The following is a 17,714-nucleotide window of genomic DNA, read 5'->3' as shown; positions in this document are numbered from 1 at the left end:
ATATGGCAAAGAAGAAGTCTTGTCCTGTCACAAAGGTGAGCAGTAATGGGCTGGGTCTGCCCAATCTGGTTGCTTAGTGGACTAATGCAACCACTGAAGGGGGCTGTATTCAAGCTCATGGTCACAGGTTCAAATCCCAGGGGGCCTTCTCAGCCTTTTATCATCTGAGGTCAATAAGATGAGAACCACTGAATTGGGTAACAATAAACATCTGTTAATCAGCACCAAGGTACCCATGGATGAACATGCACTTTACACACGCATGTTATATAATGCGTACAAAAGAGAGACGCAGTTCATGAAATGCTGCAGAAGTGTAATTTAAGAAATGAAGCAAGCTGACATTTGCGAAGAGTTTGTGCCGCAGTTGGGACGGAAGGAGACAAGAACTGAACTGCATAATTTTAGTGGGAATGTTCAATCGGCTTATCCTGAGGTCTTCGTCAATGCGTGCCGATGCCTAAAGGGGTAAGTTTGAGGGTGAGGTAGCTACCCTGAGAAATGGCTGATTAAGTTAAGAAAGAGTTGGAGAGATTGTGTAAGAGTGCTGTGGAGCGGTAGGCCCCGATAGTCATGGGCAAAGAAAGCCAACAAAGAGAGACATGTATGAATGGAGTAAAGAGTACCAAACGGAGTCCTAGTGGGCCAGACATCGTTCTTCTGCTCACCATGCTACCTCAGTTTGGACCCAGACATACACCATGTGCCCGGCTGATGGGCCCATCACTAGAGGAAGCGAGCTCTGGGTTGCTTGTGTTCCAGTTTGCGGAGGACCTGGCCTGACAGTTAAGAATGGACTGTTCCCATGAGGAGCTGGCCAAGGATCGCTTGCATATGGCTGGGTCAAAGATGAGGTGGCATGGTGGACGAAAGACTGATGGGTTGGCATGCTACCCCGGGCGATTGGTAGGGGTTAGATTTACTGAACGCAGCCTCCTATCACCTTTTATGTGTTTCACTTTCTCTGATCAACCTGGCACAGGAGGGAAGTTTGGGCATGGTCACAGGAGAGTTACACCTGGATTTTTGTGGCTTGGTTTGGACCAGAACATGGAGAGAGTAGTCTGTAAGTGTGGAAGCTGTGATAGAAGTCCTGAGGCCCCGAGTTCCACCACCGCTGTATCCAACCCAACGAAAGAAACATGGAGATGAGATGGCGCTGTATCCAACCCAACGAAAGAAACATGGAGATGAGATGGCGCTGTATCCAACCCAACGTAAGAAACACGGAGATGAGATGGCGCTGTATCTAACCCAACATAAGAAACACGGAGATGAGATGGCGCTGTATCCAACCCAACAAAAGAAACACGGAGATGAGATGGCGCTGTATCCAACCCAACTAAAGAAACATGGAGATGAGATGGCGCTGTATCCAACCCAACAAAAGAAACACGGAGATGAGATGGCGCTGTATCCAACCCAACATAAGAAACACGGAGATGAGATGGCGCTGTATCCAACCCAACAAAAGAAACACGGAGATGAGATGGCGCTGTATCCAACCCAACTAAAGAAACATGGAGATGAGATGGCGCTGTATCCAACCCAACAAAAGAAACACGGAGATGAGATGGCGCTGTATCCAACCCAACGAAAGAAACATGGAGATGAGATGGCGCTGTATCCAACCCAACGAAAGAAACATTGAGATGAGATGGCGCTGTATCCAACCCAACGAAAGAAACATTGAGATGAGATGGCGATGGAAAACATGGGTCCCGTGAGATGCACAGTATTTGATGGTACTGACAGACATCCTTTCACAGTGACCTGACGTGGTGTGGGCGAGTGGCATGGAGTTTTGGCATGTCGACATTTTTAGAGCAGCTGATAACGTGACACAGTTATAAACATTTGTGACAGAAGTGGAATGACACTAAACATGACTGTGCTTTCTGCCACCCTCAGTCCAGCATTCTCAAGGAGTGGAGCAGGCTGGCTCACATGAACAAGGTCACTGGAAGGAAAATGTCGAGAAGTTAATTTTTAACTACAGAAAGGGAACTCGTGCAAGCAATGAAAAGCCATACTTTAAGGTGTGTAGGGGAAATAAACTTAGGAAAAGATTAACTTCGGGTTGATGGCATGGAGCAAAGGTCGCGTAGAGGTGTGTAAGGAGATTACATCAGGAAAGTTTGAACAGGAGAAAGATAGGAAAACTATGATAGGAGACGAGCCGCTGGAGATGGGGATGGGTGCGGGTGGTGGCAGCTGTTGTGTTATGTTACAATCATTGCTATAGCGCACAAATCCCCCCCTGGCGGGTATCTCGGCGCAAGAAGCCTTCCGGCATCACGCTGCAGTCGCCGCAAAACTATCCCTCAAACAATTCAGTTTTAAGCGAGTTCCTGAGTTCGAGAGGATCCTCACAGAAAGGTAAATAAACTGGGAGGGTATTCCAGTAGAGAGGGGCTAGATAGGAAAACACTCTGCCCCTGAGCAAGACTTTCTAATCCGAAGGATTACGAGCAGCCTTTCTCCTCCCCGAGAAGGAAAATAAACTTTTCAGGACTGTAAAGGGTAAAAGTATCGGGGGCTCGTCCCCATGAGGGCTTTGTGAGTCATTCACCAGATCTTGAATACAATCCTCTAACTGGTACCCTCTGTAAAGACTGTAACAGAGGGGCAGCCAGGAGCGCCGCAGGAGCAGTGCAGGCAAGGCGGCTGCTGGGGTTTGCGCCACTTGTAGTTTTTCAAGCATTACCGTGATGCGAGCGCCTCAACATTAGGGCTGTGGGATGCGACTATGGACCAAGCAAGATCCCAGAGGCTTTAAGACCTGCACACAGTACCATGGATCTAGTAACATCCCAGAGGCTCTCAGACCATAGACCCAGTGAGATCCCAGAGGGTCTAAGACTTCCAGACCATACAATGGACCCAGTGAGATCCCAGAGGGTCTAAGACCTCCACACCATACAATGGACCCAGTGAGATCCCAGAAGCACCCAGACCTGCAGTCAAAACCATGGATGTAGTGAGATCCAGGAGACTAATACCTGCAGACAGTACCATAGACCCAGTGAGATCTCAGAGGCTCTTAGACCTGCAGATGGTACCATGGACCCAGTGAGATTCCAGAGGCTCTAACATCTGCAGATGCGACAGTGGATCTAATGAGATCCCAGAAACTCCAAGACCTCCAGACCATACCATAGGTCTAGTAAGATCCAAGAAGCACTCAGACCAGCAGATGGTACCTTGGGCCCAGTGAGATCCCAGAGGCTCTAGGATCTGCAGATGGTACCATGGACCCAGTGAGATCTCAGAGGCTCCAAGACCTGCAGAGAGTACCATGGACCCAGTGATTTCTCAGCGGCTCTAAGACCTAAAGACGGTACCATGGATATAGTCAGCTCCCAGAGGCTCTAAGACCTGCAGAGAGTACCATGGACCCAGTGAGATCTCAGCGGCTCTAAGACCTGCAGAGAGTACCATGGACCCAGTGAGATCTCAGAGGCTCTAAGACCTGCAGAGAGTACCATGGACCCAGTGAGATCTCAGCGTCTCTAAGACCTGCAGAGAGTACCATGGACCCAGTGAGATCTCAGCGTCTCTAAGACCTGCAGACAGTACCATGCACCCAGTGAGATCTCAGCGGCTCTAAGACCTGAAGACGGTACCATGGACCCAGTGAGATCCCAGAGGCTCTAAGACCTCCAGACCATACCATAGATCTAGTAAGATCCAAGAAGCACCAGCAGATGGTACCTTGGACCCAGTGAGATCTCAGAGGCTATAAGACCTGCAGAGAGTACCATGGACCCAGTGAGATCTCAGAGGCTCTAGGATCTGCAGATGGTACCATGGACCCAGTGAGATCTCAGAGGCTCTAAGACCTGCAGAGAGTACCATGGACCCAGTGAGATCTCAGCGGCTCTAAGACCTAAAGACGGTACCATGGATATAGTCAGCTCCCAGAGGCTCTAAGACCTGCAGAGAGTACCATGGACCCAGTGAGATCTCAGCGGCTCTAAGACCTGCAGAGAGTACCATGGACCCAGTGAGATCTCAGAGGCTCTAAGACCTGCAGAGAGTACCATGGACCCAGTGAGATCTCAGCGTCTCTAAGACCTGCAGAGAGTACCATGGACCCAGTGAGATCTCAGCGTCTCTAAGACCTGCAGACAGTACCATGCACCCAGTGAGATCTCAGCGGCTCTAAGACCTGAAGACGGTACCATGGACCCAGTGAGATCCCAGAGGCTCTAAGACCTCCAGACCATACCATAGATCTAGTAAGATCCAAGAAGCACCAGCAGATGGTACCTTGGACCCAGTGAGATCTCAGAGGCTATAAGACCTGCAGAGAGTACCATGGACCCAGTGAGATCTCAGAGGCTCTAGGATCTGCAGATGGTACCATGGACCCAGTGAGATCTCAGAGGCTCTAAGACCTGCAGAGAGTACCATGGACCCAGTGAGATCTCAGCGGCTCTAAGACCTAAAGACGGTACCATGGATATAGTCAGCTCCCAGAGGCTCTAAGACCTGCAGAGAGTACCATGGACCCAGTGAGATCTCAGCGGCTCTAAGACCTGCAGAGAGTACCATGGACCCAGTGAGATCTCAGAGGCTCTAAGACCTGCAGACGGTCCCATGGACCTGGTGAGACGGCAGAGGCTCTAAGACATGCAGAGAGTACCATGGACCCAGTGAGTACCCAGAGGCACCCAGACCTACAGTCACAACCATGGATGTAGTGAGATCCCAGAGGATCTAAGACCTGCAGACGGTCCCATGGACCTGGTGAGACGGCAGAGGCTCTCTCCACAGTTGGGTGCTGCATGAAGTACTCTGTACCCTGGCGTAGAACTTACCTTCAGAAACACCCCCGGAGACCAAGACCAGCACCAGCACCAGCAGTGATAGCTCCATGGTTGGAAATGATCTGGAGGAAGAGACCAAGGGAGAGAGATGGGAATTGAGGATGTGCCTCAAGGTGAGCTATTCCTGCCGGCTACATATAGGTACCGAGGCGCTCGTTACCTTCAAGAGTCTCGGACAGCAGGGGACACATATTTGTGGTGGACACAGCAGGCAGCGCATCAGTACACACACAGATAATGCTCATGGGCAGAGCGCTGGGCTCTTTTGGCTGATAAGAAGTTCACCTAACATGGCCGTCATTTGACACTGACCCAGACACGACGGGGCTAATGGTTGGTTGGGGGCAACGTATAGTTGCGGAACGGAGCCCATGCTACCTGCACCGCTGTAAGGAGCCTGTGTACTGACCCTCCCTGTGTAATCTGTGTAGTTTGTCATGGCTGAGCCCCCGATTCTCCCTGACTGCATGAAGAGTGTATGGCTAGGGCTTGGGAACATGCAAGAAAAGGTACTGTTTTCGTTGCGTTCTCCATTTTATGTATGCAGCCACTTCAATGTTCTCACAACAGCCTCCATTTAAACTATAACGACTGAATAGTTTAATAAACCTCTTAGTGTCTCTAAAGTGCTATACTCAATTAGGGATTGTATTTCTGTCCCACAAGCTGTTAGAGGCTTGTAGTTTTCGTGGTCATGTACATTTTTAATTGCATTTCTTTCTCTCATGTTAATACAGACTTATGCTGTTTAGGTCTCAGCTATGCACAGGTTTAGCTTTCTTTAAGGCTAACCTAATGTTTCCACCTCATAACATATACTTAAAGTGGGCTCTGGGTCAGCCCTCTGATCCTGATTGGATGACTTTGGTGCCCATCTCAGCCCTCTGAGCCCTCTGATCCTGAATGGATGGTTTTGGTGCCCATCTCAGCCCTCTGATCCTGATTGGATGGCTTTGGTGTGTATCTCAGCCCTCTGATACCGAGTGGATGGCTTTGGTGCCCATCTCAGCCCTCTGATCCTGATCGGATGGCTTTGGTGCCTATCTCAGCCATCCGATCCTGATTGGATAGCTTTGGTGCCTATCTCAGCCCACTGATCCTGATCGGATGGCTTTGGTGCCTATCTCAGCTGTCTGCTCTTGAATTAAAGGCTGTCCTAACTTTTATTATTTTTTTGGCCTCCGTGCTCTCTGCACCTTTTCCTGTTCATAAGCACACCCTGCCCACACTCCATCTTTTCACAACCCCAACCCCCTCCCTGATGCACTAAAGTATTCTAAAAGTGATGGATGAATGCTTAAATTAATCTCCACCACCGGTAATCAATCGGGCCAACTCTAAATCTGTTGTTTTTTGCCGACCATGCCACCTCAGTTTAGACACCCCCCCCTCCCCATCTGCCAGGCCAGGTCCTCCCAGAACCGGAACACAAGCAACGCAGGACCGGTGTCGCCCTCGTGAGCACGCGACCCACGTCTTGGCGGACCCGTCCCACTTAGGGTGGAACAATAAAGTATACAACAAGTGATGGATGAATGCTTGGATTAATCTCTGCCACTGGTAATTACTTGGGCCGCATCCCAGTCTATTGTTACTTTTCACACCCGGCCACCTCAGGTTGTAGCAGGGTCAAGACTTATTTGCAGATAGAGGATTCCATTGCCTCCACTACCCTGATGCAGTACCTGCTGCCTCCAATACCCCTGTGCAGTCCCTGCTGCCTCCACTACCCCAGTAATGTCCCTGCTGCCTCCAATACCCCAGTCCCGTACCTGCTGCCTCCACTAACCCAGAGCAGTGCCTGCTGCCTCCAGTACCCCAGTGCAGTGCCTGCTGCCTCCAGTACCCCAGTGCAGTGCCTGCTGCCTCCAGTACCCCAGTGCAGTGCCTGCTGCCTCCAGTACCCCAGTGCAGTGCCTGCTGCCTCCAGTACCCCAGTACAGTACCTGCTGCCTCCAGTACCCCAGTGCAGTACCTGCTGCCTCCAGTACCCCAGTGCAGTGCCTGCTGCCTCCCGTACCCCAGTCCCGTACCTGCTGCCTCCCGTACCCCAGTCCCGTACCTGCTGCCTCCCGTACCCCAGTGCAGTGCCTGCTGCCTCCCGTACCCCAGTGCAGCCCCTGCTGCCTCCAGTACCCCAGTAATGTACCCGTTGCCGCCAGTACCCCAGTGCAGTACCTGTTGCCTTCAGTACCCCAGTACAGCCCCTGCTGTCTCCAGTACCCCAGTGAAGTACCCGTTGCCTCCAGTACTCCAGTGCAGCGCCTGCTGCCTCCAGTACCCCAGTGAAATACCCGTTCCTCCAGTACCCCAGTGCAGCGCCTGCTGCCTCCAGTACCCCAGTGGCCTCCCTGATGCCTCCAGTACCCCAGAGCAGTACCTGCTGCCTCCAGTACCCCAGTGCAGTACCCACTGTAGGAGAGTGGGATCTGCTTCACATGGGTACCCCCACTTTTTGCTGGCGTTTCACTGTTTTTCGACTTTAGTCTGGCAGTGGCCCTGCTAATCAGGTCCACAGCCTAGCTGCTTCCTCTCTAAAATGGTTTCCATGTACATTAGGTACATATCTAATTGGATTCTGGAGTGCCTTATAAGCCCATAGTATATGGTATACCAAGCACCTAGGGCATAGGTACCTCAGAGGCCTACCAGGGGCTAAAGCATGTATTATGCCACCCTTGAGAAGCACTCCGAAATGGCACCGCAGGACTGCTACTGCAGCCTGGGTAAGGGTGTGCTTGCACCCCTTACAGTGGTATAGGCTACCTATATCCACACATATATACAGACACATATAAACATATAAGCCACTCCTATGGCAGGCCTTGACAATCCTGAAGGCAGAGTGCTTAGTTTTATGTGAGAGGGTGCCCCTGCATGAGCAGAGCCCCTCTGCAGCTTTCGGAAATACTTCCTTATGGCTGTTCTGTGATACAGCCATACCACATAAAGTGCATTATAACCTCGCGGTAAATGCTAACTTTGGAATGGCTGCATCAAAACATGTTGTGTTTGGTGTCAACCGCTTTGGAATACCACCCCCCCGCCAATTCTGGCGGGGGGGGGGGGTAGCATTCGACCTGTAGTGTGGAGACGGAGTTCCAGGTACACACACATTGCTATGTTAGCATAAGCATCTTAGATTTAAAACGCCATCTTGCCACTTTTGCTGCTTTCGCACACGACACTGCAGGTAGCTGTTTTTATATGAAAAATGCTTGCTTGCTTTTCTTTCGCATGAGAACGGTCTGTTGTTCACATCCCTACACGTGCACCGCGACCTTGGTCTGAACATTGTGTGCAGAAACAGTCAGGGCCAACAAACAATGTATGCTTTTGATCGGCCCACGCTCTAACCATAACACGCACACAGCTGCAAATATCTGAAACTCGATTGCCTTTAATGTAGCATTTTGCATGCATGATTCAGACACTTAAAGAAAACCTTTTCCAGACACAAAGCAGAGCTGATCCTGTGATGCGATTCACCTAAGCTGATCTTTACGGTATGGGGTTCCCCATTCAAACCTAGAGACCTTCTATTAGTCTAATAATACTAGCTCACTAGCGAAGGGCGGGTGGTTGTATTCCACTATCATTTGTAATATGATTTCTACCTTAGTTTTCTATGGTATTGTAACAACGCTGATGGTTTTATTTGTAATCATTTGTCTGCTTATGTTAGCAAAAGTACTGCATCTTAGGGCACGTAGTTAAAAATAAACATTTTAAACTTTACCGTGTCTCTGATTACTCTTATTGTGGACTGATATGAGAATAACAACGAAAAGGTGTTTCTGATTCCCACCATTCCTGAGAGTACTCTAAGTCGCTTGTTCTGGGTTGTCTAATCATTGGTAGCTTCGAGAGGATACGAAGAACGAATGAGACACTGATGCTGGTCGGATAGGGGTTCTGGGTACTGAGGTGAGGTTTTGGTACACCGCAATTCACTGAGGTCCTGGTTTCCTGCGCATAGTTCTGTGCATGAGCAGAATCCCTGCAACACACCCTTCTAGAGGGAGAGACATGTTCACACTGGCTAAACCCGGTAGAACTTTCCTGAACCCTGGCATCACAAAATGGATGCCTCTGCCACAGACACGGGTTTGGCCTCCTGCAGCTGAGCGAAACTACATCAGGGGAGGCCTGGACAATAGGTTTCCTGTCGAGGGGAGGTGTCACCACCATTGGGGCTGGGCAGGAGCACTCTCTGGTGCTTTGAAGTCCTGCACTGGGGGCACACTTGGTGTCCCTGTGGATAGTCCAGTTCAAACCGGTTGCAGGGGCTACCTGCTCCTGCTCTGGTGCGAAACTGGACAAAGGAAATGGGTGTAACCACCCCTCTTTCCAAACCCACCCATAGGTGGGGCCTTAGAGTTAGTCCATCCCCTAAACTTACTATAAGTATAGGAATCCAGTCCCTAGGACATTGGATTACCCTGGACGAAACTCTGCAACATATATCCTGGACCTTCGACGTTCTACTTTAACTAGAAGACTGAAGAAATCTCCCTTAGGGTCAAGGAGTGACTCCCCTGCTTGGCAGGCACCAAAGAAGCAACTGACCGGTCTGCATCGCTGAAGCTCCCGCCGGACACCAAAGTCTTTGCATCACCAGAGGTGGATTTCCAGACTTCCCCGAGGCTACCCAGAGTCCACAGCAAAGCTGAGGCCCGTGGCTATCGTGGGTGACGTGGAACCGTGACCCCTGGACACCGTGATCTTTTGCAGCAACAGCATCTTCCTGGTCCTCCTCGAAGTTGTGCTTTGGGCTCCTAGTAGCCCCAGCCTTGAGCACCTCCTGCACCGAAGATTGCTGGCCTCCACTCCACGAGTGACCCGTGGGTCAGTTTCAAGTGCAACCGCTTGAGGCTCCTTAGTGATCACTAGCCCGTTGGCTAGCAGGTCCCCACGAAGGCAACTCCTTTTCTGCTTGGGCTTTCCTAGATGCTCCAGATGTGCCCTGACCTTCCCTCGCTGGGTGAGTCCCTCAGTCCTTGCTGGTCTGCACCGCAGTCCTTTCTCTAAATTCCAGTGTCTTGCCGTTGCCAAGGCTTGTTGGGTCCATTCTAGTCGCCGACACCGCAGCACTTTACAGACTTCATGGGACAGCTTGAATCCAGCTCATGGTCTTCGTCGACGCCTCCTGGACCTCGTGGCTGAAGAGTCAAGACACCCATCAACTTACCTGAAGCACCCGACATCTGTGGGCATTGGTCCATCCTGCCCTCGGTCACTGGCAAGTGACCCAGACTCTGTCCCCTCTGCTTTCAGGTTCCTTCCATCCTAGATCCAGGCTTGGATCTCTTCGGACACTTCTCCTCTTCACGGCAGCAGCGCTTCTTTGCAGGCTTCCATTGCAATCAACTACGCGACCCGACACCAAAAGACATCTATGCACCCGGGTTCCTTGGGTGAGGTAACTCGAGTACTCCGGTGCTCCCGTGGGTGCTAGCCCTAGAACTTCTCGAGTCCAAAGGGATTTGGTCCTGACTTGATTAGAAGTGTCCCTAATCTTTAAATTTCCAACCGCGACATTGCCCATAGAAGATAAGAGGAACAAGCGGTTGTGTTCTCACACTGCATACAGTCCCCGTGGGTCCCCTGTGTCACTACCGTGGGTGGTTCCTTGAGGTCCCAGTGATTCTACAGGCTCTAGGCCTCGTGTCTAGCTCGGTCGTGGTTCTTATACCACTTTTTTGGTATATGGTTTGGTACGCCCCTGGGGCCCAAACGTGTATTTGTGCTTTTACTGATGCTTAAACACTTGTAACTTAAGTACTTCGACCTCCAGTCTCATAAACAGACTAGAGGGGTGTGTGTTAACCTACATACATATATTTTAAATATATACCTGGTGTGGTTGTCTTTTCATTTGATCATTCAAGAGATTATAGACTGGTCAAACAAGCTGCTTTACATTCCTTCAAGACTTAGCCTGAAGGCTGCTCTCCATAGCTACCACTAGGATAGCTTTCAATAAAGGTTGTCTTTAACCAATTCACCATAAGGGGTTGTTTGGACTTATACAAGGTGCCCACTAGAACTAGTGGACAGCATATATCAGGCCACCTTCTCACAGGTAATGCCTTCAGTACCCCAGTGCAATACCCGCTGCCTCCAGTACCCTAGTGCAGTACCTGCTGCCTCCAGTACCCCAGTGTAATACCTGCTGCCTCCAGTACCCCAGAGCAGTACCCGCTGCCTCCAGTACCCCAGTGCAGTACCCGCTGCCTCCAGTACCCTAGTGCAGTACCCGCTGCCTCCAGTACCCCAGTGTAATACCTGCTGTTTGCAGTACCCTAGTGCAGTACCCGTTGCCTTTAGTACCCCAGAGCAGTTCCTTCTGCCTCCAGTACCCCAGTGCAGTACCCGCTGCCTTTAGTACCCCAGTGCAATACCTGTTGCCTCCGGTACTCCAGTGCAGTACCTGCTGCCTATAGTACCTTAGTGCAGTATCTGCTACCTCCAGTACCCCAGTGTAGTACCTGTTGCATCCAGTACCCCAGTGAAGTACCCGTTGCCTCCAGTACCCCAGTGAAGTACCCGCTGCCTCCAGGACCCCAGGGCAGTACCTTCTGCCTCCAGTAGTCCAGTGCAGTATCTGCTGCCTCCAGTAGTCCAGTGCAGTACCAGTTGCCTCCAGTACCCCAATACAGTACCTGCTGCCCCCAGTACCCAGGTGCAGTACCTGCTGCCCCCAGTACCCTAGTACAGTACCTGGTGCCTCCACTACCTCGAAGTACCTGCTGCCTCGACTACCCCAGTGAAGTTCCTGCTGCCTCCAATACCCCAGAGAGGTACCTGCTGCCTCCAGTAGTGCAGTACCTGCTGCCCCCAATACCCCAGTGCAGTGCCTGCTGCCTCCAGTACTGCAGTGCAGTGCCTGCAGCCTCCAGTACTGCAGTGCCTGCTGACTCCAGTACCGTGCCTGCTGCCTCCAGTACCCCAGTGCAGTGCCTGCTCCAGTACCCCAGTGCAGTACCTCCTGCCCCCATTACCCCAGTGAAGTACACATTGCCTCCAGAACCCCAGTGCAGTACCCGCTGCCTCCAGTACCCCAATGCAGAACCCGCTGCCTCCAGTACCCCAATGCAGTACCCGCTGCCTCCAGTAGCCCAATGAAGTGCCTGTTGACTCCAGTACCCCAGTGCAGTGCCTGCCGCCTCCATTACCCTAGTGCAGTAGCCGTTGCCTCCAGTACCCCAGTGCAGCGCCTGCTGCCTCCAGTACCCGAGTGCCTCCAGTACCCCAGAGCAGTACCCGCTGCCTCCAGTACCCCAGTGCAGTACCCTCTGCCTCCAGTATCCCAGTGAAGTACCCGTTGCCTCCAGTACCCACATCCTGTTACCGCTGCCTCTAATACCCTAGTGCAGTATCTGCTGCCTCCAGTACCCCAGTGCAGTACCCGCTGCCTCCAGTACCCCAGTGCAGTACCCGTTGCCTTTAGTACCCCAGTGCAATACCTGTTGCCTCCAGTACTCCAGTGCAGTACCTGCTGCCTATAGTACCTTAGTGCAATATCTGCTACCTCCAGTACCCCAGTGTAGTACCTGTTGCCTCCAGTACCCCAGTGAAGTACCCGTTGCCTCCAGTACCCCAGTGCAGTACCCGCTGCCTCCAGAACCCCAGAGCAGTACCTTCTGCCTCCAGTAGTCCAGTGCAGTATCTGCTGCCTCCAGTAGTCCAGTGCAGTACCCGTTGCCTCCAGTACCCCAATAAAGTACCTGCTGCCCCCAGTACCCCGGTGCAGTACCTGCTGCCCCCAGTACCCCAGTACAGTACCTGGTGCCTCCACTACCTCGAAGTACCTGCTGCCTCCACTACCCCAGTGAAGTTCCTGCTGACTCCAATACCCAAGTGAGGTACCTGCTGCCTCCAGTACTGCAGTGCAGTACCTGCTGTCCCCAATACCCCAGTGCCGTGCCTGCTGCCTCCAGTACTGCAGTGCAGTGCCTGCTGCCTCCATTACCCCAGTCCTGTACCTGCTGCCCCAGTACCGTGCCTGCTGCCTCCAGTACCCCAGTGCAGTGCCTGCTCCAGTACCCCAGTGCAGTACCTCCTGCCTCCATTACCCCAGTGAAGTACCCATTGCCTCCAGTACCCCAGTGCAGTACCCGCTGCCTCCAGTACCCCAATGCAGTACCCGCTGCCTCCAGTACCCCAGTGAAGTGCCTGTTAACTCCAGTACCCCAGTGCAGTGCCTGCCGCCTCCAGTACCCTGGTGCAGTACCCGTTGCCTCCAGTACCCCAGTGCAGCGCCTGCTGCCTCCAGTACCCCAGTCCCGTACCTGCTGCCCCAGTACCCCAGTCCCATACCTGCTGCCTCCAGTACCCCAGAGCGGTACCCACTGCCTCCAGTACCCCAGTGCAGTGCCCTCTGCCTCCAGTATCCCAGTGAAGTACCCGTTGCCTCCAGTACCCATATCCCGTTCCCGCTGCCTCTAATACCCTAGTGCAGTATCTGCTGCATCCAGTACCCCAGTGCAGTACCCGTTGCCTTCAGTACCCCCGTGCAAGACCTGCTGCCTCCAGTACCCCAGTGCAGTATCTGCCTCCAGTACCCCAGTGCAGTACCCGCTGCCTCAAGTACCCCAGTGTAATACCTGCTGCCTCCAGTATCCCAGAGCAGTACTTGCTGCCTCCAGTACCCCAGTGCAATACCCGCTGCCTCCAGTACCCTAGTGCAATACCCGCTGCCTTCAGTACCCCAGTGCAATACCTGCTGCCTCCAGTACCCTAGTGCAGTACCCGCTGCCTACAGTACCCCAGTGCAATACCTGCTGTCTCCAGTACCCTAGTGAAGTACCCGTTACCTCTAGTACCCCAGAGCAGTTCCTGTTGCCTCCAGTACCCCAGTGCAGTACCCGCTGCCTTTAGTACCCCAGTGCAATACCTGTTGCCTCCAGTACTCCAGTACAGTACCTGCTGCCTATAGTACCTTAGTGCAGTATCTGCTACCTCCAGTACCCCAGTGTAGTACCCGTTGCCTCCAGTACCCCAGTGAAGTACCCGTTGCTTCCAGTACCCCAGTGCAGTACCCGCTGCCTCCAGGACCCCAGTGCAGTACCTTCTGCCTCCAGTAGTCCAGTGCAGTATCTGCTGCCTCCAGTAGTCCAGTGCAGTATTTGCTGCCTCTAGTAGTCCAGTGCAGTACCCGTTGCCTCCAGTACCCCAATACAGTACCTGCTGCCCCCAGTACCCAGGTGCAGTACCTGCTGCCCCTAGTACCCCAGTACAGTACCTGGTGCCTCCACTACCTCGAAGTACCTGGTGCCTCCACTACCCCAGTGAAGTTCCTGCTGCCTCCAATACCCCAGTGAGGTACCTGCTGCCTCCAGTACTGCAGTGCAGTACCTGCTGCCCCCAATACCCCAGTGCAGTACCTGCTGCCTCCAGTACTGCAGTGCAGTGCCTGCTGCCTCCAGTACAGCAGTCCTGTGCCTGCTGCCCCAGTACCGTGCCTGCTGCCTCCAGTACCCCAGTGCAGTGCCTGCTCCAGTACCCCAGTGCAGTACCTGCTGCCTCCATTACCCCAGTGAAGTACCCATTGCCTCCAGTACCCCAGTGCAGTACCCGCTGCCTCCAGTACCCCAATGCAGTACCCGCTGCCTCCAGTACCCCAGTGAAGTGCCGGTTGACTCCGGTACCCCAGTGCAGCGCCTGCCGCCTCCAGTACCCTAGTGCAGTACCCGTTGCCTCCAATACCCCAGTGCAGCGCCTGCTTCCTCCAGTTCGACAGTGCAGTGCCTGTTGCCTCCAGTACCCCAGTGAGCCCACGTGCCTTGCAGGGAGGCCCCCTCGAGTTCCTTTACACCAGTGCTCGTGTCCTGTACTTTCATTCATTAGAACAGTGCATTCTGGGAGTTGTATGCTGGGATTGCTTTAGCGATGGGAGAAACGCAACTCAAAGCAACAGTTTGGAAACGAAAAGGGCGGGGATGAAGCTGCTGTGACCTGACGTCATCTGGCACCCCCACTTTACACCACAAGGAACCCCCCCCCCCCCAATAAAAACCGCACCCGAAGTGTGCACTGTGTGCAGACTCCCCTCAGTGCATTACCTGCTGCATCGTCCCCCCCCCCTCACGTGCCCTCCCAGCTATATGGCCCCCACCACTACCAATGCTTGGAATCCCCGGGGGCCCAGCCCGTGCCTGCTGCCTCCGAAGTGCACGAACTCGGCCCCGTCTGTGCTCAGGGCTGGGGGAGCGGCAGGGTCGGGTCCCCAGGGGAGGGACGTCACGAGGGGGGATCTCCCCTGCCATTGGCCCCTGCGAGCCTGGGTCCCGCCCCCGGGGATTCCCCTCTGCAGAGTCCGCCAGTTTCACTTTCCTGGAAATGACCTGGGTGAGGAGAGACTGAGAGATGTGAGAAACAGAGAGAGGGAGAGGAGAGAGAAAGAGAGTGTGAGAAACACATACACAGAGACAGAGACAGAGGGAGAGACGAGAAAGAAAGAGAGAGACAGGGAGACATATAGAGACAGAGAGAAAAAGACAGAGAGACGAGAGAGAGAAAAAAGAGACAGAGAAAGAGAGAGGCAGAGAGGGAGAGAGAAGGAAAGAGAGAGGGAGAAACAGAGAGAGACGAGAGAGAAAGAACGAGAGAGACAGAGAGACCGAGAGAGAGAAGAAAGAGAAGAGAGAGAGAGAGAGAGAGAGAGAGAGAGAGAGAGAGAGAGAGACAGACAGCGAGAGGGAGAGAGAATGAAAGAGAGTGTGAGAAACACATACACAGAGACAGAGACAGAGGGAGAGACGAGAAAGAAAGAGAGAGACAGGGAGACATATAGAGACAGAGAGAAAAAGACAGAGAGACGAGAGAGAGAAAAAAGAGACAGAGAAAGAGAGAGGCAGAGAGGGAGAGAGAAGGAAAGAGAGAGGGAGAAACAGAGAGAGACGAGAGAGAAAGAACGAGAGAGACAGAGAGACCGAGAGAGAGAAGAAAGAGAAGAGAGAGAGAGAGAGAGAGAGAGAGAGAGAGAGAGAGAGAGACAGACAGCGAGAGGGAGAGAGAATGAAAGAGAGTGTGAGAAACACATACACAGAGATAGAGAGAAAAAGAGAGAGACAGACACAGAGACATAGAGAGAGGAGAGAGAGGAGAAAGAGAAAGACAGAGAGAGAGAAGAGAGAGAGAGAAAGGGAGAGAGAAAGGGAGAGAGAAGGAAAGGGAGAGAGAAGGAAAGAGAGGGAGAAACAGAGAGAGAGAGAGGGAGAGAGAAGGAAAGAGAGTGTGAGAAACAGAGACAGAGAGAGAGGGATAGAGAAGAGAGAAAGAAAGAGACAGACAGAGAGAAAAGAGAAAGAGAGCGACAGAGAGAGATGAGAGAGAGAGAAAGAAAGAGTGTGAGAAACAGAGAGAGAAAGAAAGAGTGTGAGAAACACACACAGAGAAAGAGAGAGAGGGAGAGACGCGAGAGAAAGAAAGAGAGAGACAGACAGAGAGAGAAAAGAGAAAGAGAGCAAGAGAGAGAGAGGAAAGAGAAAGAGAGAGACAGAGAGAAGAGAGAGATGAAGAGAGCGAAAGAGACAGACAGAGAGACAGAGAGAGAAAAGAGAGAGACAGAGAGACAGAGAGAGTGAGCGGATGCTCGATCGCAGTAAGGCAATTTTTAAGTGTTTTTACTTTTTTGCCTCCACTACCTGCTGCCTCCATTACCCCAGTGAAGTACCCATTGCCTCCATTACCCCAGTGCAGTACCCGCTGCCTCCAGTACCCCAATGCAGTACCTGCTGCCTCCAGTACCCAAGTGCAGTACCCGCTGCCTCCAGTACCCCAATGCAGTACCTGCTGCCTCCATTTCGACAGTGCAGTGCCTGCTGCCTCCAGTACCCCAGTGAGCCCACGTGCCTTGCAGGGAGGCCCCCTCGAGTTCCTTTACGCCAGTGCTCGTGTCCTGTACTTTCATTCATCAGAACAGTGCATTCTGGGAGTTGTATGCTGGCATTGCTTTAGCGATGGGAGAAACGCAACTCAAAGCAACAGTTTGGAAAAGAAAAGGGCGGGGATGAAGCTGCTGTGACCTGACGTCATCTGGCACCCCCACTTTACACCACAAGGAACCCCTCCCCCCCCCCAACAAAAACCGCACCCGAAGTGTGCACTGTGTGCAGACTCCCCTCAGTGCATTACCTGCTGCATCGCCCCCCCCCCCTCACGTGCCCTCCCAGCTGCATGGCCCCCACCACTACCAATGCTTGGAGCCCCCGGGGCCCCCAGCCCGTACCTGCTGCCTCCGAAGTGCACGAACTCGGCCCCGTCTGTGCTCAGGGCTGGGGGAGCGGCAGGGTCGGGTCCCCAGGGGAGAGACGTCACGAGGGGGGGGGGGGATCTCCCCTGCCATTGGCCCCTGCGAGCCTGGGTCCCGCCCCCGGGGATTCCCCTCTGCAGAGTCCGCCAGTTTCACTTTCCTGGAAATGACCGGGGTGAGGAGAGACTGAGAGATGTGAGAAACAGAGAGAGGGAGAGAGAAAGAAAGAGAGTGTGAGAAACACATACACAGAGACAGAGAGAGAGGGAGAGACGAGAAAGAAAGAGAGAGACAGAGAGACATAGAGAGACAGAGAGAGAGAAGAGAGGCAAAGACAGAGAGACGAGAGAGAGAAAAAAGAGACAGAGAAAGAGAGAGGCAGAGAGGGAGAGAGAAGGAAAAAGAGAGGGAGAAACAGAGAGAGACGAGAGAGAGACGAGAGAGAGAGAGAAAGAACGAGAGAGACAGAGAGACCGAGAGAGAGAAGAAAGAGGAGAGAGAGAGAGAGACAGAGAGAGAGAGACAGAGAGAGAGAGAGAGACAGAGAGCGAGAGGGAGAGAGAAAGAAAGAGTGTGAGAAACACACACACAGAGACAAAGAGAGAGAGAAAGAGAGAGACAGA

At 52.7% G+C, this 17,714-nt stretch overlaps 1 protein-coding gene across 3 annotated transcripts in view; it reads right to left on the bottom strand.

Moving 5' to 3' along the window:
- Positions 1–17,277, bottom strand: part of LOC146829939 (uncharacterized) — a 58,560-nt gene extending 41,283 nt beyond the window's left edge. Inside the window, exons 1-2 of one of the 3 annotated variants that reach the window (XM_085604199.1) lie at positions 17,068–17,277; positions 4,824–4,894 (exon numbers count right to left, since the gene is read on the bottom strand). In XM_085604199.1, the coding sequence (XP_085460325.1) occupies positions 4,824–4,881 (58 nt within the window). In that variant the 5' untranslated portion in view covers positions 4,882–4,894; positions 17,068–17,277. Of the gene's footprint in view, positions 1–4,823; positions 4,895–14,992; positions 15,051–16,628; positions 16,820–17,067 lie in introns of those variants that run through there. The other 2 variants (XM_085604198.1, XM_085604200.1) reach the window with 2 other exon arrangements.
- Positions 17,278–17,714: the final 437 nt, after the last annotated feature.

The sequence above is a fragment of the Triturus cristatus genome, chromosome 5_1, assembly GCF_964204655.1.
Source record: "Triturus cristatus chromosome 5_1, aTriCri1.1, whole genome shotgun sequence".
Lineage (NCBI taxonomy): Eukaryota > Metazoa > Chordata > Amphibia > Caudata > Salamandridae > Triturus > Triturus cristatus.
Note: the sequence above shows the minus strand (reverse complement) of the source record. Positions and strands in the feature narration are given on the sequence as shown.